The sequence below is a fragment of the Doryrhamphus excisus genome, linkage group LG12 (assembly GCF_037039965.1).
Source record: "Doryrhamphus excisus strain RoL-2023G ecotype Guam linkage group LG12, RoL_Dexc_Guam_v1.1, whole genome shotgun sequence".
Taxonomy (NCBI): Eukaryota; Metazoa; Chordata; class Actinopteri; order Syngnathiformes; family Syngnathidae; genus Doryrhamphus; species Doryrhamphus excisus.
Window position 1 is genome coordinate 1,590,164 of NC_136368.1, and position 24,359 is coordinate 1,614,522.

A 24,359-nucleotide genomic window follows, 5' to 3' on the forward strand; every position below is an offset into this window, starting at 1 on the left:
TGAAGAGACGTAAGAAGAGGTGATGGGTAGTTCTCTACTTGGTCATATTCTTACTGGCCATAAACTGGTTCCACCGTCGTATTAGAACACCAAAAAACGTAGCAATGACGTGATAGCAGCGTGCTGATTTGTCACCAAGAATTAGATGAACAACAAATTACCGTAAAAACACTCAATGGACGACTCGAACGTGACGAAACATTGAAAGGCATCTCCTGACTTGTGATGGTTCACCGTCCACCAATGGGCACACTGCGCTTGGTCTAGCTCCGCCTCTTTAGGCACCACGACCGGGGGGGAATTAGCTATTTTTGGTCGCGCTCGGTGGAAAGGAGCTTATGCTAAGTGCAGATGAAGGAGAACGTCTTGGGAGAGGATTCCAGTGCGCTGACACACGTTCACATTATTCAATAGAATTTTTGTATTTGATAATAAATTAGCTCCCAAACCCCCATGGGGTCATTTGCAGCAGGACCTTAATGAGGTCCTCACCCGGTGCTGGCGTCCTGGCGAGGAGCCACATGATGGAAGTGGTCCACCCTGCACACGCGCACACACACACACACACCACTCATGTCAATCACAGTCAGTCCACTCCACACACCACTTTGTGGCCCTGTCCCCCCTGTACAGCTGGGCTTCCTCCATCTTGCTCCCAGGCAACTGCCGCCATCACAGGGCGGCGTACGGACCTTCCTGGCGGGTCGGGAGAGCTCTGATCTCAGGACACCACGGGGGTCATGTCCCAAAGCTAAGGAACATCAAAGATGAACATCACGTATGGAAATATGAAGGTGGAATATCGTTAAAGCTCCAAAGATGGTGACCTTGATGATCTTGTCGGTGCCGGAGGTGAGCAGGCACCCGGTGGTGGGCTCGTAGTGCATGTACACGATGCCGTGCTTGCTGTCGTGGAAGGTGGCGGTGGGCGCGCGGCTGCAAGGCAGAAAACATATTAGCAGGGGGGGGGTGTTAGGTCTAATTCAAAAAAGGGCCGACTCACTCTTCATCGGTGATGGAGGCGTGGCAGCCGTCGCACACGCGCACCTCGAACTCGAAGCCCATGAGCGGGATGGTGGAACGCTTGGAGGAACACTTGCCGCACAGCGCCTGGCCGCACTTCCTGCAGTGGTGCTGATGGCGATGAAGAGGGCAGAGTGTTGGGTGTTGGTACAACTCCAGTGTGACCGTGAGCGCGTTGCTAGCGGGGTAACGGTACCGGCACCCACCACGGCGTTTTTTGGTGCATAAAAATGACGTATGGGTTCATAATTATGACATGCTCCGCACGGCAACAAGTGAACTAAAAATACAAATACAGTAGCGCAGTGGTTCCCAAAGTGTGGGACACGGACCCCTGGTGGGCCATGATGGTACTGCATGTGGGCCGATTCATTTTTGCAATTTTTTTTTTATTGTAAAATCGTTATTGCACGATTTAAAAATATATTTATAGGTCTAAGTAATCTATTGAGTGTTATTGACCTGTCACAATATTTTAGGAACCTTATATAGTTTATGATTGGAACGTAGCTCTCTGGTCATCATGCCAGTCTTGGATGCAGTTATGAAAAGTATGAGAATTCTGTCTTGTGGGTACACCACAGATTAAAGGTTTGGGCTTCCTTTACCCCCCTGCTTTCATTTCAATCCTGAATCGTAATAATAATCATAATAATAATAATAAGTTAAGCGCTCTGACAAGGCAGCATTTGGTCTATGTACTGTTTATATGACAAAGGTGGGCCGCGGACATTTTTTCCGATTTTCAAGTTGGTAAAGTTTGGGAACCCCTGCAGTAGCGGGTCAGGTTTCACAGCTGCACACTGTCACGGTTCCCCAAATATGTCTTACTAAATCATGCTTAAATATGGCCTAATATTAGTTTTAAAAATTGAATATTTAAGCCAACTTTATGCATAAATCAAGCATTTTCTTTAAGAGTGTCACAAAATATCAGGCTAGATCAAAATGTGAAGAGATTGGCCGTCATTTCATCAAAATAAAATACTTTATCTAGTCTATTATTATTCTATAATTTCATTGTAGACATGAAAGCTATTTACACAAAAGCTCAGTTTATGTTTTTCCGTACCCAAAATAAAGCATACCATGACCTTAAAAGCGAGGCACGCACCGAACCGTAATGCTGTACTGTTACACCCCTGCTATTAACATCGCTTGTCTTCTTTTTACACTTGCATGCCATGTCAGCGTGTCAAATTATAGGTTATGTTATTGGTGGACGGCGTGTACCTGACGTAAGCCTATTTTCTTGCTGTCCCACATCTGCTTGAAGTTCCAGAAGAACGGCTGCTCACACTTCTGACAGGAGTCGCTGTCCTGCCATTCTGGAGTCTACACACACACACACACACACACACACACACACACACAGTGTGATGTTTTTGTCCCCACTGGAAACACAAACATCCACGGCGTCGTCACCTCTTGTCTGGTAACGTCCATATTCCAGATGACGATGCCGCCGTCCGCGCTGCAAGAGATGAGTTGGCGAGTGTGCGAGGCGTAACACAATCCCTGGACCTTGTCGCTGTGGACGCACAAACACGGCATTCACACACAACGTTTAAATAAAACACAAAGAGCACAAGGTGTGTTTAGTGTGTCTCACTTGTGTCCTTGCAGCTCGATGGCGGTGCCTTTGCGTCCACCGATGTCCCACATGATGATGGAGTGGTCCGAGCTTCCTGAGAACAGGACCCTCTGGGACGGGTCCCAGCAGAGCGCAGTCACATGACCTGGCAGGAAAATGACAAGTAGACCATTTTAACCGTTTGACTTGCATTGCAAAACGCCAGCCACTGCAGCGCGACACCCACTGCCCTGAAAATGTGCCGACACAGCGCTCGTGTTGTCTTCTGCGCATCTGAAAGGTTAGAGTCCACACTCGCACAGTGCACATAAAGGACCACTATGAGCGCTTTGTGTTGGTGGGAGGGGGGGTGGGGGGGCTAAGACGATGACATTTTCTCGGTGCGTAGGGTTTGCGTCACGCACGTACCGGTGTGACCCTTAAAGGTGGTGACCAGGCTGCAGCTGTCCTGCTCCAGCTTCAGGATGGTCACCTGACCCGACTGGTCGCCGACAAAGGCGTGCCTCGTCTCCACGTCAAATCTGTGGGAAGGTTAAGGCCATGTCCACATGAAAAAAAATCATAATTTCTGTTCACATTCACTGGCTATCTTTCACATGTTGACCAATCAGAAAATTGAAAAAGCAACAAGGAAGTCCTCAGCGTTATTAGAGCCCTCTACATGTGAAGTAACACCCCTACAGTCACCTTTACACTTGTATTACCCAACAATGTACATGCACAAACCTCTGTAATTTATCTTCAACATCAGCGCTTATGACGTGGACAATTCTTTATTCATTTATAACCTTCAAAAATTTTTTTTAACATTATTAGAGCCCTCTACATGTGAAGTAACACCCCTACAGTCACCTTCACACTTGTATTACCCAACAATATACATGCACAAACCACTGTAATTTATCTTTAACATCAGCGCTTATGACGTGGACAATTCTTTATTCATTTACCTGTTTACGACCGTCTAAAAATGTTTTTTTAACATTATTAGAGCCCTCTGCATGTGAAGTAACACCCCTACAGTCGCCTTCAGACTTGTATTACCCAACAATATACATGCACAAACCCCTGTAATCAATCTTTAACATCAGCGCATATGACGTAGACGATTCCTTATTCATTTACCTGTTTACGACCGTCTAAAAACGTTTTTTAACATTATTAGAGACCTCTACATGTGAAGTAACACCCCTACAGTCACCTTCAGTTGTATTACCCAAAATATACATGCACAAACCCCTGTAATTCATCTTTAACATCGGCGCTTATGATGTGGACGATTCTATTAATTCACAACCTTCTAAAAACATTTTTTAACATTATTAGAGCCCTCTACATGTGAAGTAACACCCCTACAGTCACCTTCACAGTTATATTACCCAACAATATACATGCACAAACCCCTGTAATTGATCTTCAACGTCAGCGCTTATGACGTGGACGATTCTTTATTCATTTACAACCTTCTAAAAACATTATTAGAGCCCTCTACATGTGAAGTAACACCCCTACAGTCACCTTCAGTTGTATTACCCAAAATATACATGCACAAACCCCTGTAATCGATCTTTAACATCACGTGTTTGACTGATAGATGCCACCAGCGAGCCTCCATCATGGCCGCCTATCATTCAGGAGCCCTGATAGGAAGGATACTGTAGTCCAGAGACCCAGGCTGCGGTGTGGTAGGCGCCCAGTTGCTGGCCGCTCTCCGAGCAGTGCCAGGTGAACTTCTTGTCCTGTCCCGTGCTGAGGATCCACTCCATCTCCAGCACGAAGAGCACCACCGTCACTTTGGCCTGGTGGGCTGCAGAGCGGCACGTCCATCACAGGTGTGTCAGAACACTGAAGACGTTTTTAGGATTTCGGACGTGTCTATTATGGCTTGAAATGTTCACGTAATTAATGAAGTCAAGTAGTTTATACCCTATTTTTGACAGCCCTAATATAGACGATATCTTGCATATACACACAAAATATTCCATTCCTTATTTAGGAATGGAATATTTTCATCAAATATTTTCATCAAATCAATCAATTTTTAACACAGCTCTCTCGACATGAAATAACTCACGCAAAAGGGATTTTAATTAGGGATTATTGTGTAAAATCATTCAAGCCTGCAATAACAGCAATCAGTTGTTGTTGTTGCTCCGGCATGTGACATTACTGACACCTAGTGACCAGTGTGGAATACTACATACCACAATTTGAATGCGCCATTTTACTTCTTTTAGCCACTTTTATGCTTCATTCAGGTAACATTTGCTTAGGTGTGAATGTATGCTAATCTTTATTTTATATTATTTCTATTATTTCTATTATTTTCTATTGTAATTGTCCGTACGTACGAATGTGAGTGTTTATATGTGGCCTACGATTGGCTGGCGACTAGTCCAGGGCGTACCCCGCCTCTCGACCAAAGACAGCTGAGATAGGCTCCAGCATACCCGCGACCCTAGTGAGGATAAGTGGCACAGCGGCATGCATCGCAAACCTTTTGCAGCATATTCTAATGTACTGAGCTGTACCTGTACCTGGCACATACGGATAAGAAAGTCCTCCCAACACTCACCCTGGTAGGTGTGTGCGGATGTCATCTTGTTGTAATCCTCCGCCAAGATGAATTCCTGGTAAGACAATGCAACGTCACTCATCAAAACTACTCTGGTTAGCTTATTTTTACACTTGTGTGACCTGTAAGAATCTTACTATGTGAACTAACACGTTGCCTGTTCAGTTATGTTTTATGGTAGACTCAGCTTAACACTGGAACAGACTATTCTATTGACATTATGGGGTGATGACACACTTACGTACATCCTGCAAGAAGCCTGAAGGAAGGCGAGTGTACTTACACAGACGGTGCCGGTGTCCATCCCCACCAATAGCCTCCTGGTCTCGGTGTTAAAGATCATGCAGGAGCACGAGGCTGCAGGCACAACACAGACGTTCGTGGTATTGGTGGTAATGAACAATACAGGTCCAGTTTGAACTAATTAAGCTCACCAGTGTGCTTCATCAGCCACATCAAGGGTTAAAACATTAGCAACACTAGCAGTACCCCCGAAGTGAGCATTACTGTCTTTGTACAGACAGACGGAAAAAAGAGCATGATGTCGCAACTTCCTGAGAGCAGTTGCTGACGTTGTCAACCTGAAAGTAGCATAAAAAGTAGCAAAAATTCCCAGAAATGAAGATTCAGTCAGACGTTTTCCTCTGGGAGTCCATTGTGTGCTATTGTATTGAAATGTGTTGTATTTAAGCAACAACAATCCTTCCGGTGCGCAGCAGCTCAGGAATAAACAACATTGCTACTTGGGAGGCCATCTATCCGTCAGTCAGATGTTGCCGCCATTGTGTGCATTTCTTTTTAGATTCTTGAACAGAGTTAGTAAAAGTTCACTGTAGTGCAAACATTCAGAGCATTCACACCCAGAGGGGCTGAAACAGAAGAAGCTGAGCCATTTACGGTGCGGACAGCTCACAAAGACACGACAAACAAAAACAATATCCAGCCTTCCACCTGGTGAAATGAATGTTTCATTTAGTTTTATTGCACACAACATTATGCCGCAATGTACTTTGTCCACAAGGAGGGGACACTCACATGGCATGGTGTGGTAGACACTGGGCCAGTATTGACCGCTGTCCCTCTTCAGCCAAACACGAATTGTTCTGTGAAAGTGCAAAAAAAAAATATTTTAGTCTGAATGTAAAACTAAAACAAACATTTGTGAACCCTGAGGCCTAATTTGGCCAACAAGATCAACAAAACGTCTTGCTGAATAATGAAGGACTTCTTAAGGTAAACGCTGACAATTATAGTATACATAAGTGTATATAAATGCATGCATGCTAGCTAGTATTAGCTAACTACGTAGTACTTAGTTACTGAGTACTTCACTAATTAGCATGATGCTAACAGACCAGCTGACATAACATTCAAGTCACAGAAATACACAATATAAGGGACTTGTTAAGGTTAATAGTGACATTAGTATGACTAAAGCTATTCATAATCGTTTGCACCTGTAACAGGAAATGTACATTTTATTGGATAGCATAATCAAGCAAAATTAAAGTCAGCTTCGTTAGCTAACTACAAATGAGTGCCGCACTAATTAGCATGTTGCTAGCTGGCACGCGGGCTAGTAGGTCAGCTGACATAAACATCTTTGAGGTCACATGAATAAACATCCGCACAGGGGGGACCAGTCATGGGGGGGTAGATGAGTCGTCATCTGTGGATGTTGCTCAGCTGGGCAGTGTACTGTGCAATGTCCGGGGGGGGGTGTCTTACCTGTCCTCGGACACGCTAATGACGCCGTCTTCTTTGGGAATGATGACCGCCGCGCTCACCACATCTTGGAAAGCCTCGATCTTGCTCAGCAAACATGGCTTCCGAACCTGCGCTCGCGGCTCAATTTCGGCCGCCATGCTGGTGCTGGCTCAGTGCTCCGCTTCCAAACCCCTAAACCCGGGTGAAGAGGTCGGAGACGTCCCCGGTGATGGTCGCCGTGTGTCGGCCACTCGCGCAGGTGTCACACGGTGTTGCCACAACTGTCAGCTGACGCCTAGCGAGAACGTCGACGAGAACTTCCGGTCACCAAAATACAATTTCTTGACGAGCGAAAGATTTAACATGCATGGCAATATTTGAACCATTGAACGCCGTATGCAGGTGTTTATACTTTATAGAATTTCCCTTCAGGTCATTTGAGTTTGTATTGTATTAGGTAAGCTCGGTTTTGTTAGTGCCCATTTAGATTTTTTGTTTACAACTACTACCCCTAGCAAGGGACCAGAATTAACGTCAACAAACGAAACACGAACTTCCGGTAGTTTTTTTTTCTATTAAAATAAATATTGACGGACACTTTTTGTTTCAACAGACGTCTCATACTATACACAAACGATGTATTTTAGTTCAAATCAACTTAAAATGATCAGTTGGCATCAGACTAGAAAAAGCTATGGTAGGGTGTTTGGACTAGCAAACAGAATATCCGGTTGCAATTTTCTCCTAATTTCAGAATAAAAGCCCAAAAAATGTGAGAGAAAAATATTAATGAAATGTGTTTAATGATTTTGATTGCTTTGTATAAAAATAGAACTGCGGTGACAATGAATTTCATGTTTACTACATACACATTATAATACATTATTAGTGACTATTAAGGGTAAAGTGTCCTAAGGTGGGCTGTTTGTGTAATTTAAAGTCATTAATGTGTGTGTGTATACGTATAATCAAGCTTTATCCACCATGTATGATTTAGTATACCACAAACAGCATACGAACTTCTCACAACTTCATTATCAGGGTGGTTTCCGCTTTTTTGCGGAAGTGCTGGTGTTTACCAAGGAGCCATATTACTGTATGTTAGTTACAATGAAATGAAATGAAACTGAACTATAATAATGATAACAGGCGGGACTTAGGCAAGCAGCGTGTAATCAAATAACGCCATAAAGTGTACGTCACAACTTCCTAAATAACACGAAGGGAGGTAATACAAAATAAAAGTGCTGTCCTCTGAGCTACAGGGTGTGTGAGGGCACGTCAGGCTGTCAGCGGCAATTCAGCCAAACCAGTTTCACAATATTATCTTGTTTTAAGCCATCGTGTCAAATGCAAGCTGCTTGTGACGTGTTTTCCAGTGCCACGGCTCGTTTTATGGGTTAATATGTCACCATATTGTCCTGCATTGTCTTGGTACCGTTGTTATACCGTCTTAATGTTAAACAGCATCCCATTTCAGGATTGATAATGCTAAATAATACAGTGGGTTTTAAACTACTCCATATTAATCACCTGTGTTAGAATACGCCACATAAACATCGATAGACGTAAACAGTAAGTTTCTTTGCATACTCGCCTCTGAGCCACAGCGAGCATGCGCAGGACGCCGCTCGGCTTTGGCCTTATTTGGATATGGTAATAAGTTGCGCCCGACGAGCCAGTTGCGACACGGCGCTGTAAACACGTGACGTTGAAAGGGCGCTGAGGAGGCGTGGCCAGGCGCTGGGCTGCCAGTAAAACTATCGGCGGCTGCTGAGCTCAGTCAGTGTAGGGAGAAGCAGGCAGTCACTGTGAGGGGGAACTTTGTTGCTATGAAACTTAGGACTATTTACTCAATATTGAAACCATTACCTAAAAACCCTCGTCAATCCATGAGCTGCCCTTAGGCTGTGAGCTCTTTAGTGTAGTTTGGCCAGCAGGGGCCTCGCCACTCACTATTCTTACACTTTTTTTTGAAAGAATGTGCGAGACAGACAGTTAGCCGGCTAGCTGGCCAGCTAGCTGGCTAACTAGCTAGCCGAGGTGACACAGGCGGCAGGAGAACAAAAGATTTTTTTTTGACCGTTTCCACTGACACCAAGTCCATGCAGAACGTCTTGTTAGCACCACAATGCCCGTTTTACTTTTTCTGGTAGACACGTCCGCGTCCATGAACCAGCGCAGCCATCTGGGCACTACCTATCTGGACATAGCAAAAGGCGCTGTTGAGACTTTTATGAAGGTACTGTAAACCCGCGGACGGGACACTGTCATGGTGGTGGATCCCGCTCGGCTCGGATGGTCTTTTTTTAATTCCTTTTCTGTCCTCATTGTTCATATCTGAAGCTGTCAAAAACACAACAACCTCTCCCTCCGTCTCTAAACCATTCTGTACTATCTCCACAGCTCCGAGGGAGAGATCCGGCCAGCCGAGGGGACCGGTACATGTTGGTCAATTTGGAAGACATTCCGTTCGGGATCAAGGTAGAGTTTGCTTTCGGCTCATGTCCAAGTCTTTATCATTGTCCCTCCACGTTGTGGCGTGAAGCAGAGTCCTCAGGAGGAGCTCTCGTACCCCCTTTAAAACATGGCCGACATTTTGTTGGAGTGCGAGCAGCGAGGAACTCTGGGAGTTATTTATACTGACACATCCTCTCTTGGGGGGGTGTGGAGTGGGGGGGGGGGGGTGCACACAATGACACTACTAGCACACTTTGATCCGGCTTCACTCCGGTTTTTGTGTTTACACTTAAGCAAGTGACATCAGCTCGCTTTTCAGGGTGCAGTTTTTTGTAGACAGTAGGGGTGGGTGATATGGCACACTCTGGTTTGGATCAGATACCGAGTAAATAAATACACAACAATATCAACATTACAAAATATGATCGCAGCAACAAAAAGTGACATTTGTGGAAAAAAAAGCATAAGAGAACTGATAAATATCAACCTCTTCACAGTAGTGTTGATCCAATGCTGAAAACACCTTTGGTATTGATAATTACAATCGATCCACCTACCTGTAGTGTGCATTATGGAGCCAGCATTTAACATTTTGATCAAAATTACCAAGGCCAAATTGATCCATATTTGACCCTGCACATGTCTGAATGTCATTCATTAATTTTTGTGTGTTGTTCACCAGGAATTATAATATTGACACAAGTGAAAACATTGAGGAATTGCTCCTCCATTAGGACACTGAAGCTTAAAAAAGTGACTATATAGTCATAATATGGAAATATAGGGCAGAAAACTGAATTTAATTGAAGTGAATTTTCTCACAAGGATTAAAATAGTATAATGAAAAAGCTAAAAACTAAAAGAATCACCCATGTACATGTAGCTGTTTATCGGAGCATTATAAAGAAAGTTAACCTTTGACTTGCCTCCTAAAACAGTGTTCCATTGTGTGTGTGTGTGTGTGTGCGTGTGTGTGCTTCCTTCTTCAAGGCGGGATGGAAGGAGAGTCACGCCACATTCATGACGGAGCTGAGGAACCTGCAGGCCACCGGACTCACCACCATCGGCCAATCACTGAGGACCGCCTTTGACTTGCTCAATCTCAATAGATCAGTGACCGGCATAGACAACTATGGACAGGTAGGTGGTGCTCAAGAGCCAGATCGGCGTGTCAGACTGACCAGGTTGCCCAAAAATAACCCCGTCCCACCCCACACCACCTCTCCACCCCTCTCCCAACAGTCCTCCAAGCATCAACCACCTTCATACTGTGAAAAAAACCTCCCAAGCACACTCAGGCTATACATGTTTAACTTTAAATTACATCTCACCCCCACTAGTACATATTTAACCCAGGGGTGTCCATGCACACTGAAAAAAATGAAGTGTGCGAGGGCCTCTTTATTTTGCGTTTCTTTGCCATATGTAGTTTAAAATGTACTACGTAGACAGGAACAGGAATGCGAGCCTTTCTATGTGGATCAAGTCCTGGTCCACCGTTTTTTCCATATCATAAAATGGGAGCTCCAAAGGGATAATTTGTTAAAAAAAAAAAAAAAAACTTAATCAGTGTGAACTGCTGTCAAGTCATACAGCATTAAAACATGACTGCATGTTCAGTGCAAAATAAGATTCAAAATTACAGCATGACTATTATACTGGATTCTACCACAGCAAGTCGCTTAATGCTCCCATGTTTAAAAATGTTGTTTTAAGCTTGTTAGCCACTGTAAGAAAGATTTGCGCTTGTGCAAAGCATTATTGTCATTGCAGTCTAGACGTACTGTAAAACCAAATTATGAAAAGTGAAATCCAAATAAAAGTATGCATACATGAAGGAAAACCTCAACCAACTGCTGTAGGGTAGAAAATCCTCTACTTGTGTCTCTGAATGTAGTACAAGCAATGGTGAGTTTGAGGCATCGACAGACCGTTGCACTGTAGTAAATATAGTAATTTTTGTTATTGGACGCAAAGTAATCTGTAATGTGAGGCCATTTTTAAGATGTATATTTTGAATAATAGTGTTAGACCATCCTTGTGGTTATTATGCCCGGTGCAACAAAAATTATGACAACAAAAGTCACATTTTATGGCAGTAGAATGCCATTGCTTAAGTGATTTTGGTTATCATATGTAAATTGTAATTATCACATGCATGTATATGTAACCCAACTTCCCTGACATACTGTACATGTCGCTGTGGCTGCTTGTTTATGCACTGCACAAAAGGGTAATAGTAACAGCCTTTGATCAATCTGTACTTGTAGGATTATCAGGCAAATGTCAAATATAAAGATTGAGATTAACGTTAGAGGTTATTAAATAGAGGTGTGGCCTGCCGTCCACTTGATTTGTTTGATTTTGCTGTGTTCTTTTTAATTAAAATTTTTAAAAGCCACCCTCTACTACAGCAAAGAGTCACCCAGGTTGCCAGGCATCGGTAAGGACTCTTCCCCTGAGAGAGGCTGTGGGGGATGGAGGGGATTAATCCTCACTCTTCATTAAAAGAAGTCATTCCCATCATTAGGAAGCAGTATTTGTTGTATTAGCCACTTTAAGGACATTAGCAAGAGCAAAAAGCAGGTTTGAGTATCACAAGTGTAACACAATACTCTGATTCTAAAAGAGGGATTTGGACTCAAGGAAGTAATGGTTGTCATGGATACGTGCGAGACTTTGTTTGCATTATCATATTGCAGGCAGAGGCCACGCTGCTCATGTTGGGCCAGGCCAGTCTTCATGGAATGTTTTGGGAACAAAATCTTCCCCCTCCCCAATTTTCCACATACATGCATTTATTTGCAGTGGCTGGCCACACACATATTGGTTGTTGTTGCTAATTTCCTTTGCTAGCATACATCATATAGGCAGCTGGTTGCTAGAGAATAAGACAACGTGGCAAGAGGGATCAGTGTTGGCACCTTGGCAGCATTTGTCGCTATATTTAGCAAACATTCACACCCCTCTAGGTACTCTTAAAAAAAAAAAAAAAAACTTTTTCACATCTAATAATTTGAGGGAGTTGGACATAAAAGCATTTATTATTATTATTTTGTAACCCAAAAGAAAAAGAGAAAAAGAAGCAATAGGAGGTACATTTCTATTTCGACGACTACACGCACATATGTCACGGCCAGTTATGCAAAAACAATGATGCCGTCCCAGCCCACCCCCCCCAACCCACACCACAAATAGATTGCAGTCCCGTGGGGAAAAACTGAATTGTGTGGCTTCATACGACAATGTTGTCTCCTTTTGTAGGGAAGGAACCCTTTCTTTCTCGAGCCCGCCATCATCATCGCCATCACTGACGGCAACAAGTTGACCAGCAGCGGGGGGGTCCAAGATGAGGTCAGCCCCCGTGTGTACTACTTATTATGTCAACTATTATGACAACTATTATAAGTCATAGACTTCACAATGAAGGCTTTAATGAATAGATTGTTTTTGTTATTTAATAATGAATAAAGTGTATAGTTATGTTATGGTACTAGGAAATGGTTTCAGGCTCTGCCGTCCCCTTGGCACCATCTCTAGCCATGACCTCCTCAAGCCCAAAGCGGGGCTATTTTGTTTCCTGAGCAGACTTGTGACACAACCACCACTTCCTGCCCTGGGAAATACACCTACTGTGTGGTTACACCCCCATTGACAATGAATGATGAATTGACCCATCCATATGTACCCCCCCCCTTTCTCCAGCTCCATCTCCCCCTGACCACCCCTCTGCCAGGCAGCGAGCTGACCAAGGAGCCGTTCCGCTGGGATCAGCGTCTGTTCGCTCTCGTGCTGCGGATCCCTGGCCACGCGTCGGTAGAGCCCGATCCCATCGGAGGCGTCCCGTCCGACGACTCGCCCATCACGCCCATGTGTGAGGTCACTGGAGGTATGTTACCTGTTGCTGTTTATTGACAGGATTTAGTGGCACATTTGGTGGCAGTTGCAGGAAGTCCGCCACTCACCGCAATCATGTGACCTGACGCTGTTTCCGATTGGGGATGCTCAGATTGCCGAGTCTTAAGCTTTCATGTGCCATTTCTGCAATTTGCAGTTGACATGGTCATTTTGTGGCTGCACCCCAACTGTTGCACCCGCTGGCTGCGTCAACTCAAAAGGCGAGAGAAGTTTGTTGTAATGATGTGAACGTGACAAGTCACGGATTGAAGTCACTTTCCGAGACCGCTTGTCAAGAAAGCACTTAACTGACATGGCAGCAATCTGGAAGGACGCTGATGGAGGATGGGGGCCTCTAGCCGCATATGCTGCCTGTCTAAATCACTGCTGATGGCCGATGTTGTGATGTTACGTCCACACCTGTCAGAGCCACTGATGGAGTGGCTGTGTGACACTGTCGCTAGAGGGGGAGGGGGTGGCGGAGGTCATCAAAAGCGAATAAAAGAATCCAGCCTTAGGTCAAAACGGTGTTTCCCAGCCTGTATTAAGCCAAGGCTCATCTTTTACAATAAAAAAAAATCTCACAGCTCAAATGTATGAAAGGCAACAGGGTAATGATGGGATTATTAACAGCCTGCAGGGGTGCTGGTAGGCCCAGTGGCATCCTGTTCCTTCATCAGCTGACCTCAGATCAGCGCTGAGTGGTATTTCTCAGTGAGTACAGCTCTCAGTGTGGGGGTTTGTTGTTGTTTTGCAGGACGTTCATACAGCGTGTTCTCGCAGCGCATGTTGAATCAGTGTCTGGAGTCCCTGGTTCAGAAGATCCAGAGCGGCGTGGTCATCAACTTTGAGAAGACGGGGCCAGACCCTCCCCCACTTGAAGGTGGGTCCCGTTGGAGTCTTTTCACACTGTCATAAAAAAAAAAAAAACTTCTCGTCTCCTTGTGCCATTCAGATGCTCCAGCCGAGTCGCTCAAGTCCGGCCCTCAGCCTTGGCACTGCTGCCACAAGCTCATCTATGTTCGTCCCAATCCCAAAACCGGCGTTCCCATTGGCCACTGGCCCATCCCTGAGGCCTTCTGGCCGGACCAGAACTCCCCCACCCTGGTGAGAAAACCTTCTATTTCATGGTGGTCTAGAACAATCTTTTTATTTACTGACATATAATTACTTTCCTTTCTCTTAAGCCGCCCCGTTCGGCCCACCCCCACGTACGCTTCTCCTGCCTGGATGCCGAGCCTATGGTGATTGACAAGGTGCCCTTCGACAAGTACGAGCTGGAGCCCTCGCCGCTCACGCAGTACATTCTGGAGAGGAAGTCTCCACACACCTGCTGGCAGGTAAGACCCGGAACAAGCACGCGGGATTGTTTTTCTAAATGTCAGCGGAGGAACACGTTCCATTCACTGTGAGATGTCCAAAGAGCATTGGCACCGTTTCAGCTTAGTCACAGTTTGACCTGCTGGTCATTAACGGTCGTTCATGTCATGGTGCCCCCCCCCTCCCCCCAGGTGTTTGTGTGTAACAGTGCCAAGTACAGTGACCTGGGCCAACCTTTTGGCTACCTGAAGGCCAGCACAGCTCTCAATTGTGTCAACCTGTTTGTGATGCCCTACAACTACCCCGTGCTCCTGCCTCTCCTGGGTACGATTCTTCTACACCTCACATACATGCTCTTCAGAGCTCGACAATTATGGATACTAATAATTCTAATAATGGATACTAGAGTGCAAAAGTGTCTCCAAATTTTTGACTGATACTGTAATTCATCCTTCTCTTAAGTTTGAAGACACTTTTGCATTCTATTGATTGGACACTGAAAAAGTGTTGTTTGTGATGTCTCCTCCAGACGACCTCATCAAAGTACACAAGTTCAAGCCCACCATCAAGTGGCGGCAGTCCTTTGAGAACTACCTGAAGACCATGCCTCCATACTACATCGGGGTCAGTGCTCACAGTATGATGCTAAGCATTGGTGTGTTGTCGGGTCTCATGATGAGCGTTGATCTTTTCCGCAGTCCCTGAGGAAGGCGCTAAGGATCATGGGAGCGCCCAACCTGCTGGCAGACAACATGGAGTACGGCCTGAGCTACAGCGTGGTCTCCTACCTGAAGAAGCTCAGCCAGCAGGTCAGACGCCGCCGCGCCCTGTGACTCGTGTCTTTCCACGCTCTCACACCACTTTGATTGCCCACAGACCAAAATGGAGTACGACCGCCTGATCGCCTCCATCGGAAAGAAGCCACCGGCTGAATCTGGCATCAAGGTCCGCTGGCGAGGTGGAGGCATCTCTCTGGCCCAGCGCCGAGACTTCATCCAGCAGCTGCAGAGCCTCTCTAGCGACGCCCCCGTGCTTCCTCTGGAGCTCAACCCCAAGGAGTTCCAAGGATTTCACCTGGCGTTGCTCAACAAGGTTGATGTCACATCCGAAACGTTAGTCACGCAGCTTCACAGCTTTACTCCTGTTGGGCTTCCTCCTCCTCCTCCAGGATCTGAAACCTCAGAGCTTCCGGAACCCCTACGACATCCCCCGCAGTCACCTGCTGGACCAGCTGAGCCGCATGAGGAGAAACCTTCTCAACACCAGCGTCTGCACCCTGCGTGGGCAAGACTCAGGTAGGATCATTAGCTCTGTGTGATGATAGTCGGCTTCTAAATTAGGAACGGTCCCATCCAATACTCTGTATCGGTGCCATTGATGGCCAATACGACTAGATTTTATCCTCATATCCTCATTCCTCGTCTAAATGTCCTCCTCGCTCAACAGATCAGCTCCACAGCGTTCCCATCGCCCAGATGGGGAATTACCAGGACTTCCTCAAAGCTGCTCCTCAGCCCCTCAGAGACGCCGACCCTGAGCAGCCCAAACGCCTGCACACTTTCGGCAACCCCTTCAAGCTGGACAAGAAGGTGTCCCATCGCTGTCGCTGTGAAATCGAACCTTTTGTAAAGATTCTAAGACGTCTTCTCTCCCCACTCAGGGCATGATGATCGACGAGGCAGATGAATTTGTGACGAGCCCCCAGAACAAAGGCAAGAGGCCTTCAGACAACAACATGACGGGCGGGGGCCCCAAGAGGAGGCGTTGCATGTCACCGCTGCTGCGCCTCGGCCGTGGCTACACGCCCCCTGTCACCCCCCCTGCCAGCCCTCGACCCGCATCAGGTGAGATCACTGATGAAATCCAAGCAGGGGAAGCCTTTTTTGTCCTGACTGGACTTAAACACACCACTACAATCCCTTTCAGACATGGACGTGAGCGACGGAGAAGTGGAACCAGACCTGATCATCAACCACCTGCATCAGAACCACTGCAGCCCAGAAAGAAGTTCAGACTACGAGTCGGAACCCTCAGGACCCGCCGACCCTCAGGAGAACCACTCGTTGGCAGACCACCACCAGGACGGGGATGAGGACGAGAACGGTCAGAGGCGGGAGGGTGAGGAGGAAGAGGGAGCCGAGGTGATTCTGGTGGACGATCAACCGCCCCGGTACCTGTCGCCTGCTGCCCTGAAGAAACACATCCATACCGAGACCACCAAGGTCAACAACGAGCTGCGGACGCTCATCACCAGGGAGATCAGGAAACCTGGCAGACGTGAGTAACAAACGACGTGTTACGCAGTAACACAGTTCTACCACTTCCAAATATCTAGACACCGAGCACTCATTCTGCCCTCTAGTGGTTCTTCTGCTCATTGTCTTTACTTTTCAGACTACGAGAAGATCTTCTACTTCCTGAAGCAGATCCAAGGCACATTGGACACTCGGCTCATCTTCCTCCAAAACATCATCAAGGAGGCAGCCAGGTACGTTTCTATACCAACCCGTAAGAAGCTGTGACGCTTTTAAATGGCCTCTACAACCTGAACTGGGGGGGGGGGTCTCAGCATATGGGGTGAAGTTGGAACATTAATAAAACGGTGCTTGCATCGGATTTTACTGATACCCACAAACGCATCGCGATTAATCTAGATTTCACCCGTCAATTGCATCCATACCTTGTGAATGAGCCGATGCACTCGCGTCGCGCGCATCGATGTATCGAAAAACGCTAACGTAGAAAAGAACATGCGGCGATGCGTTGGTCTGTAGCATATCACCCGTCACTTTCCTTCAAGCACAAACGGCTCTGGCTTCTTACGGGTTCATGTTTTTTCCCAGAGCAGCTAGTTTTAGCTACTTTTTCATATTTGTTGTCATGTTTTGAAAAGGTTCAAGAAGCGTGTTCTCATTGAGCAGCTGGAAAACTTCCTGGAGGAGATCCACAACAGATCGAACAATATGAACCACGTGGACGCACTCTGACCTCCTCATTCCCCAAATGAACTTAACTCGCTAACTCCGCCTTCATCTTGCAGAGACGAGAAGGTCTCTCGCTCCTCAGAGGATCCTTTTTTTCCTGTATTGCTCTCAACACCGCTGATGGATTTGTTGTTTTCGACCCTCATGATGACGTTGAGTACTTGCTGCGGACTTTGACCTTTAGAACAAATGTTCCGGCGGTTGCGGTTTCTGTGAAACCATCCTCAGTCACCTGAGATCCAACCCCGCTTCCACCATGTTGTCAGAATGGACGGCTGGTTCTGGGTGTTCATGAGGGGCCCCTTGTTGCTCTTTTTCACTCATCGTTTGGTTGCACTTGGAGGTTTTCAGCCGTGTTGTCACTCGGCAAACTAATGGGCGTGTCACATGATCAACCATGGAGAAAGTAGTAGGCAACCAAAATGCAACAGCGGGAGTCGTAGAGCATCTAGCCAGTTATGGTTGACCAGTGAGCTGCTGAGCGAGTGATTCAATAAGTTGGACACAAATGGCTTGCGATTTGTCGAATGATAACCAATTGGCATCTCATACGGGACTTAGGGTCAACCAAAAAGCCCCCGACCGGGTAACCAATGGTTGACTGACAGCTGACTGGTGGGTGGTCAACAGGCAACTAAAGACTGAATGAGCGATGGTCGACAAGTAAGCTAGTTAAACGGGTGATTTGACAAGTCAACCATTTTCGGCGACTTTGGTGACCAATGGGTGGGCAGCCAAAGACCAAGGGAGCGATGGTCGTCCAAGGGCGTAACCGAAAGTCATTCGCCACCAAAGACCGACTGATGGCGGCGATCTGCCGATGAGCCACCAAAGTGGGGAGATTGATCAGCAAATGACGGAGCGGAGATTCAAAGTGTGCATGAAAGGACCTGATTGGTGAGCAACAGGCAACTAATGAGCCAGCAATGACCAATCAAACACCGGGTGACCGATTAGGAACGAGAATGGGCGACCGACAGTGTGTGTGTGCGCATGGTCATTGAACGATTGTGGCGGTGACAAACAGCTCAGGAAGTGACATGGCCGTTCAAGTTATCCACATTTACCTTCAGGTTTGCCACGGAGTGTCGCTCGCCCGTTCGCCAAAGCCCCGCCGCCATCCAAGTCACTTAACCACCGATGCACTTGTGTACATTTATTTAATGTCATTTAAAGTCCAAGACTACCTTGCTGCAGATCGTACTTTTTTTGCTGAGAAAGAGGGCAGGGGGGTCAGGGGTTGGAGGGTTCAAGCGCACACGCAACTTCAAGAGTTGTTTTTGGATCTGGAACAGGGGACCAAAAATCAGCCATACGTGTGTGTTGGTGAGCAAGCCGCTAAAGAGTATTTTGAATACACTGTAATATGACTGTAAATATTCCTAGAGTAATATTTAAAGATGGTGGACAAACGTGTGGCCTTTTTGTAAGTATTTCCATGAATTAAAGCTCTATTTTCCAATGTGAAGGCCCATTATGATGAATAAAGTGTTGCTAAACATGTCACCTGATGTCCCGCTGTCTCACTTCAATTTAAACCATCAAATAACATATTATAATTATGTCATAATTTAATAATGTATTATATGTAATTTTTTTAGATGTATAACAGTTTTTACACAAAAAAAGCAAACACACCAAGTGTTAAAAATGTATTAAAATTTTATTTACAGATTTATACAAAAATAATGTCCCTCTTCCGGCAGTGCCTGAGGACCTGGATGTTGGTCCACAAATAAATACTGTAGTGACTGTGTGTGTGTGTGTGTGTGTGTGTGTGTGTGTTAAATATCTCAAAGCGACTGTTCTGCTGGGTTGGTCACTCGGCCCATGAACAAGATGGATCCTGAAAATAAACAAAATTACAATTATTTCAATAAAAAAATCAGTATATACAAAATGATTAATATAATACAATGTATGAATATGCATGTTTATTTTGGCGCCATTTGCCTTTGAACTTCCTTAGTACCTGATTGAATGTGTCTCAGGAGGAATAAGAAGGGTCGGTCCGCCTTGAAAACGGGAGCACGGGAACGTTTGAGCAGCACCATGGCTGCAAGGTGACACCAACGTTACTTCCTTTTGCAACATTGTTGGGAAATACATTCACGCTTATGTTGACGCCCCCCCACATCGACACAAGCGGTTATCGACATAACTGGAAGCAACCATTAGAGTTAGTCAAGTATTAAAATTGTCACCAACATTACTTCCTTTTGCAACATTGTTGGAAAATACATTCACGCTTATGTTGACGCCCCCCCCACATCGACACAAGCGGTTATCGACATAACTGGAAGCAGCCATTAGAGTTATTCAAGTATTAAAACCGTCACCAAAAGAATACTAAAAACCACTAAATACTGTAATGTTGCAGTTGCTACGCAAATACGCCCCCTAGTGGTCCATGACAACATTGCTTTTTGGGTTCCTTGTCGTCCTCACCCGTGGCGGCAGCTGCCTTGGTCCCTTCCTCCGTGACCTCGATGGTGACGTCATGGAAAGCATCCGACACGTAGAGACTCTCCTCCGCTGCAGCGACACGAAGACAATAAGTCCGAACCGCCGTCGGACGTTCTGCAGCGTGCCGCCGCACTGACCTGATATCCCGGAGAAGTCCGCTGCCGTCGGGTTGAAGACGTCGCTGACGCCCATGACAGGAAGTGTCGACCTCAAGTTGAACTTATTGTGCATCTTGAACCTGTTTATATTCAAATGTTGTGATGTTCTGAAAGTTCTGAAATGATCTCTAAAAAGGACGAGCGCAATCGGAACCTGGGCAGGAAGACGTCCATCTTGGTTCTACGCAGGCCGACGTCCCAGGAGGCCATGTGGCGAACGCTGAGTTGGGCTTCCAGTGACGACAGCGGAGTCTTTCTCTCGGACGGCAGCACCACCTGAAGGCTCAGGGAACGACCCAGGTAGGGCAGCTCCAAGACGGTGTACCTCTGCTCTGACGGGGTCCTGAACTGCCCTGATGGGGGGGACATTTAGCGAGTGTCACCAAAAACGCCCCCAAAACGTAACTTCTATGGTGGCCACATTTTGACCCTGGAACAGACCATTTGTATAACACCCCATGGGGTCTCGGATTGTCTTACCAAAGCTGACCTCGGTGGTCTGGTACATCATGGGCACTTTGATGGGGGTCCCGTCCGAGAGGACGAAGGGCAGGTTCTGGGTGTTGCTGAAGTGGAACTGCTTCTGCCACACGCCCCTGAAGGCAACCGTGTTGACCAGCGCCATCTGCAGGCCGTGACCCCACCATGCCATCGCCTCCGCCCCCTGCTGGGCCTCGCCCGAGCCTGACAGCTCCCCGCTGCTGCTTCCTGATTGGAGGGGCCATGCCTCGTCTGCGTGGGGGAGGGGGGTCAGCTTGTTGGTCAAGTCGGTAAAATTTCAAAGCGCGTGCAGACCTGGCTCACCGTGGCCGAGTCCGCCATCGGGCTGACTGAAGTTTCCTCGCACCACGCTGGCGTCGGCCCAGGCGGCGGCGTTCTGCGTGAATCTGTCCACCAGTTTGACGCCGCTCTGCACCAACAAGACGCACGTCTTCCGCAGCCCCGCCGCCCCCCGACTGCTGTTGTTGCTCGTCTCGGCCTGCGACTGCAGCAGCAGCTCTCGAACCTGCGCATCTGTAGGCCGCACACATTCGCAGTTAGCAAGATTAGACGCCAACTACACGATTGTGGTGTCGAGGAGTTACACGGTTTGGTGCAAGTCTGGTTAGAAATGTGGACAGAGCCATTATTTGTTATTTTCCCATTTTTAGAGCCCACCCCTGAACAAAAAATGGAATGGTCCTGCTTACAAGAACCATCTCTCCACTTTTGTTAGCAAAATTAATGTTCTTTTTTTGCTTACTGAGCTACAAAAGAACAATTCCCTGTCAAAATGGTACGGTCCTGCCATCCAACTCATTCTCCGTGAACCAGGAAGTAGCCTGCTAGCTAACTAAGTGTAATCAAAAGCGGGCATTCTGTTATTTTTCCACTTTTTAGAGCCCACCCCAAACCAAAAATGGAATGGTCCTGCTTACAAGAACCATCTCTCCACTTTTGTTTGAGAAATTAATGTTCTTTTTTGCTAACTGAGCTACAAAAGAACCATTCCCTATCAAAATGGTACGGTCCTGCCATCCAACTCATTCTCCCTGAACCAGGAAGTAGCCTGCTAGCTAACAAAGTGTAATCAAAAGTGGGCCTTCTGTTATTTTTCTACTTTTTAGAGCTCACCCCTGAACTGAAAATGGAATGATCCAGCTTACAAGAACCATATGTCCACTTTTGTTAGACAAATGCCAGCCAACTCATTCTCCTTGAAACAGGAAGTAGCCTGCTAGCTCACTATTAAATACCAATTAAATGCGCCGTTCTGTCATTTTTCCACTTTTTAAAACATTTTTGCCGATGAAGCAAATGTGTTTTCTCGTTTTGCCAACTGAGTAACAATGGAATAGTTCGGGGCGCCCCCCAAACCAGGAAGTGACCAGCTAGCATGAAGAAACAACACGGATCATCAGCAACCCACATGTCCATCCTGATCGTATGTCATGTGACATCCCATCCACCAATTGGCCGCCCTCGTCTGTTTGTAATTAAACGTGGCGACCCCTCGACCTCGCGGCCTCCAAGCAGGCAGCGTGTAATGAGATTAGCGCTGCAGCGCGTGGAGGCAGGTATTACGGCTCCAGACACCCAGCGGCCGCAACAGCGCCGCTCCACGCCACCTGGTACCAACGGCGCCGCCTCTGCGCTCCGTACCGTTCACGTTGTAGCCCAGGCTGCCCTCCAGCTGGGCCAGCGTGGCTCCCTTGGCGCCCAGCTGCAGCAGGCCCAGCGAGGCGGCCACGCCGGCCGGGGACACGACCAGGTTGCCCTCGGGCCGGCCGCCGGTGAGCGCACGATACAGGCTGATGGCGAAGCGGCCGTGGAGGTGCCTCATGGCGGCCTGCGGGCTGCTGGTGGCGTGGATGGGAGACGCCAGGCTGAGCAGCAACAAGATGGAGGACGCTGGGAGGCGACACATGTCCTCAGGAGGGGTCAGAGACTGGCGGTCCAATGGTCAACCTTCTGGACCAAGACAGGAAAGGCACATGATTTGACAATTTGATGTTATGATATTACAAACGTAAAAGTAAGAATTAAAATACTTCACTAATGCGCTAATAATTACAATTAAATTATTAATTATTATAATTATAATAAATATTATTGCGATATTATTATTCATGATTAATGATGATTAAAAATTAATAATTATTAATAATTACTGTAACTACAATTACTAATATTATAAATCAACACATCATCAGCAACTCATTATTATTTATAAATATTAATTATTATGCATATTATATTATTCTTCTGATTATTAATTACTATAAATACAATTAATCATTATTACTAATACTTATTAATTATTATTAGTATTAATTATGATTATTATTAATAATTCATAATACTACTAATAATAATAATGACATAAAAGGAATTTAAAATATTTTCAATGTGATACTTTTTCGATGTATAGATAAATGCAGTCTATACATTGATTTAAACCACCTTAATATTATGATAGTTTTCTATATTTATATGCACCTTACATTATTATTATCATCATCATGGTCACCATATATATAGGATATATTTTAGATGATATTGGAAACAGTTCTCAGTAGGATGCAAGGCCTTTATAACAACAATAATTCTATAAAATAATAATAACACTAATACTTCTACTGATTCCATTAATCACACAACACAGTCAAACATAGCACGTCATTAAGATGGCGTTGCATGAAAACATAAGAAAGAACATGGAAGTTCAGTAGATGAAAGCATCACGGATCATCAAGGTCAGGTTGCGGTGAGAGTACCTGATGATGTCACTTGTCTCATCCAGACATCAGCGTCCTGACGTGTGCTGGTCCAAGGTGCTGGTCCTCCACTGAGGTGGCCCTGCGGTCATGAGACGTGTTTAAAGGGGAACACCGCAGGAACACATTGGCGGTTTCTGGCGGCGACGTCCGTGCCACCCGCCCGGGACCAGGAACCGGGCGGGGGGCGGGAATGCACGCTGCACGGCCCCTCCTCCCCCGTCCTGCAAATCCCAAACATAGCAAGTGGTAATGCATGGTATTACTGGTTAGATGCATACATATAGTATGTGTATATACTGTATACAGTATACTATAAACAGAAAATGGATGACAGATGGATGTTGACTGCACTTCTTCCAATATGTGTCACATTTCAGCTTTTATGTGTCTATCTAATCTGCCCAGGGCCTTCAGAATCCAGAGTGCTGGCCCATGTCATAAATACTATTGATATTTGATGCTGGTTTCATCACAATGGAGGTGACTTTGTGTGTGTGTGCAGGGTGGGAGCGTCAGCGCTGTGAGCCGGTGTCGCCAGAGCGATCTGCCAGGTACGCCTGTGAGGATTAGAACCCCTGGAGCTGCTCCACGCGGCCGCCGCCGCCTTGTAGCGCAGACGTGAGCGAGGCGGGAAAGTAGCATGGGAACAAGGACGGGAGCCACAAATTTGGGGCAACATTGCTTGGAATTACTACAAAGTTTCCACTGCACAGTACCTAGTACTCGCCTCAGCGTGGTTTTACTTTCCTATTAGAGATGTGCTAATCGTGAACGAGTTGTTCAAAATTTGTGAGCTACTGCTAGCCACCCTTGCTAATTGTCAAGGTGTATAAATGGGGTGAAGTTATATGTGCGTCTGAAACGGGTGATTCGAATGAAAAGAGTACCCGATTCAAGTTTGTGTGCATTCGCTCG

At 46.2% G+C, this 24,359-nt stretch overlaps 3 protein-coding genes across 3 annotated transcripts; 1 reads left to right on the forward strand and 2 right to left on the reverse strand.

Moving 5' to 3' along the window:
• Positions 1–415: 415 nt before the first annotated feature.
• On the reverse strand, positions 416–7,219 carry wdfy2 (WD repeat and FYVE domain containing 2). The gene is made up of 12 exons (XM_058082711.2): positions 6,921–7,219; positions 6,228–6,295; positions 5,476–5,549; positions 5,193–5,247; positions 4,274–4,424; positions 3,026–3,138; positions 2,636–2,762; positions 2,449–2,554; positions 2,257–2,358; positions 1,004–1,134; positions 828–936; positions 416–751 (listed from the first exon to the last, which is right to left on the reverse strand). The coding sequence occupies exons 1-12, from the start codon at positions 7,055–7,057 to the stop codon at positions 722–724; spliced, it is 1,203 nt and encodes a 400-aa protein (XP_057938694.2). The 5' UTR covers positions 7,058–7,219; the 3' UTR covers positions 416–721.
• A 1,406-nt stretch (positions 7,220–8,625) lies between these two features.
• Positions 8,626–19,059, forward strand: ints6 (integrator complex subunit 6). Its single transcript, XM_058082917.2, has 18 exons — positions 8,626–9,141; positions 9,306–9,383; positions 10,350–10,499; positions 12,624–12,713; positions 13,065–13,248; positions 14,014–14,139; positions 14,212–14,363; positions 14,444–14,596; positions 14,768–14,900; positions 15,106–15,200; positions 15,275–15,385; positions 15,453–15,668; positions 15,745–15,871; positions 16,023–16,165; positions 16,237–16,420; positions 16,503–16,853; positions 16,971–17,064; positions 17,470–19,059. The coding sequence occupies exons 1-18, from the start codon at positions 9,031–9,033 to the stop codon at positions 17,561–17,563; spliced, it is 2,592 nt and encodes an 863-aa protein (XP_057938900.2). The 5' UTR covers positions 8,626–9,030; the 3' UTR covers positions 17,564–19,059.
• A 199-nt stretch (positions 19,060–19,258) lies between these two features.
• Positions 19,259–23,516, reverse strand: serpine3 (serpin peptidase inhibitor, clade E (nexin, plasminogen activator inhibitor type 1), member 3). The gene is made up of 9 exons (XM_058082664.2): positions 23,442–23,516; positions 22,327–22,635; positions 20,989–21,198; positions 20,665–20,916; positions 20,339–20,537; positions 20,164–20,264; positions 20,009–20,095; positions 19,533–19,616; positions 19,259–19,406 (listed from the first exon to the last, which is right to left on the reverse strand). The coding sequence occupies exons 2-9, from the start codon at positions 22,589–22,591 to the stop codon at positions 19,354–19,356; spliced, it is 1,251 nt and encodes a 416-aa protein (XP_057938647.2). The 5' UTR covers positions 22,592–22,635; positions 23,442–23,516; the 3' UTR covers positions 19,259–19,353.
• Between the last annotated feature and the right edge of the window lie 843 nt (positions 23,517–24,359).

What these genes read in the sequence shown, in the direction of transcription:
- ints6 (XM_058082917.2), top strand. Translation starts at nt 9,031, where the DNA reads ATGCCCGTTTTACTTTTTCTGGTAGACACGTCCGCGTCCATGAACCAG. An exon ending in TGAAGAAGCTCAGCCAGCAG is followed by an intron (nt 15,386 to 15,452) that starts GTCAGACGCCGC and finishes GATTGCCCACAG; the next exon opens with ACCAAAATGGAGTACGACCG. An exon ending in ACCTGGCGTTGCTCAACAAG is followed by an intron (nt 15,669 to 15,744) that starts GTTGATGTCACA and finishes CTCCTCCTCCAG; the next exon opens with GATCTGAAACCTCAGAGCTT.
- serpine3 (XM_058082664.2), bottom strand. Translation starts at nt 22,591, where the DNA reads ATGTGTCGCCTCCCAGCGTCCTCCATCTTGTTGCTGCTCAGCCTGGCG. An exon ending in CGATGGCGGACTCGGCCACG is followed by an intron (nt 20,917 to 20,988) that starts GTGAGCCAGGTC and finishes TCCCCCACGCAG; the next exon opens with ACGAGGCATGGCCCCTCCAA. An exon ending in CCTGAGACACATTCAATCAG is followed by an intron (nt 19,407 to 19,532) that starts GTACTAAGGAAG and finishes GTTTATTTTCAG; the next exon opens with GATCCATCTTGTTCATGGGC.
- wdfy2 (XM_058082711.2), bottom strand. Translation starts at nt 7,057, where the DNA reads ATGGCGGCCGAAATTGAGCCGCGAGCGCAGGTTCGGAAGCCATGTTTG. An exon ending in ATTAGCGTGTCCGAGGACAG is followed by an intron (nt 6,296 to 6,920) that starts GTAAGACACCCC and finishes GCACTTTCACAG; the next exon opens with AACAATTCGTGTTTGGCTGA. An exon ending in CACCTTTAAGGGTCACACCG is followed by an intron (nt 2,763 to 3,025) that starts GTACGTGCGTGA and finishes TTTTCCTGCCAG; the next exon opens with GTCATGTGACTGCGCTCTGC.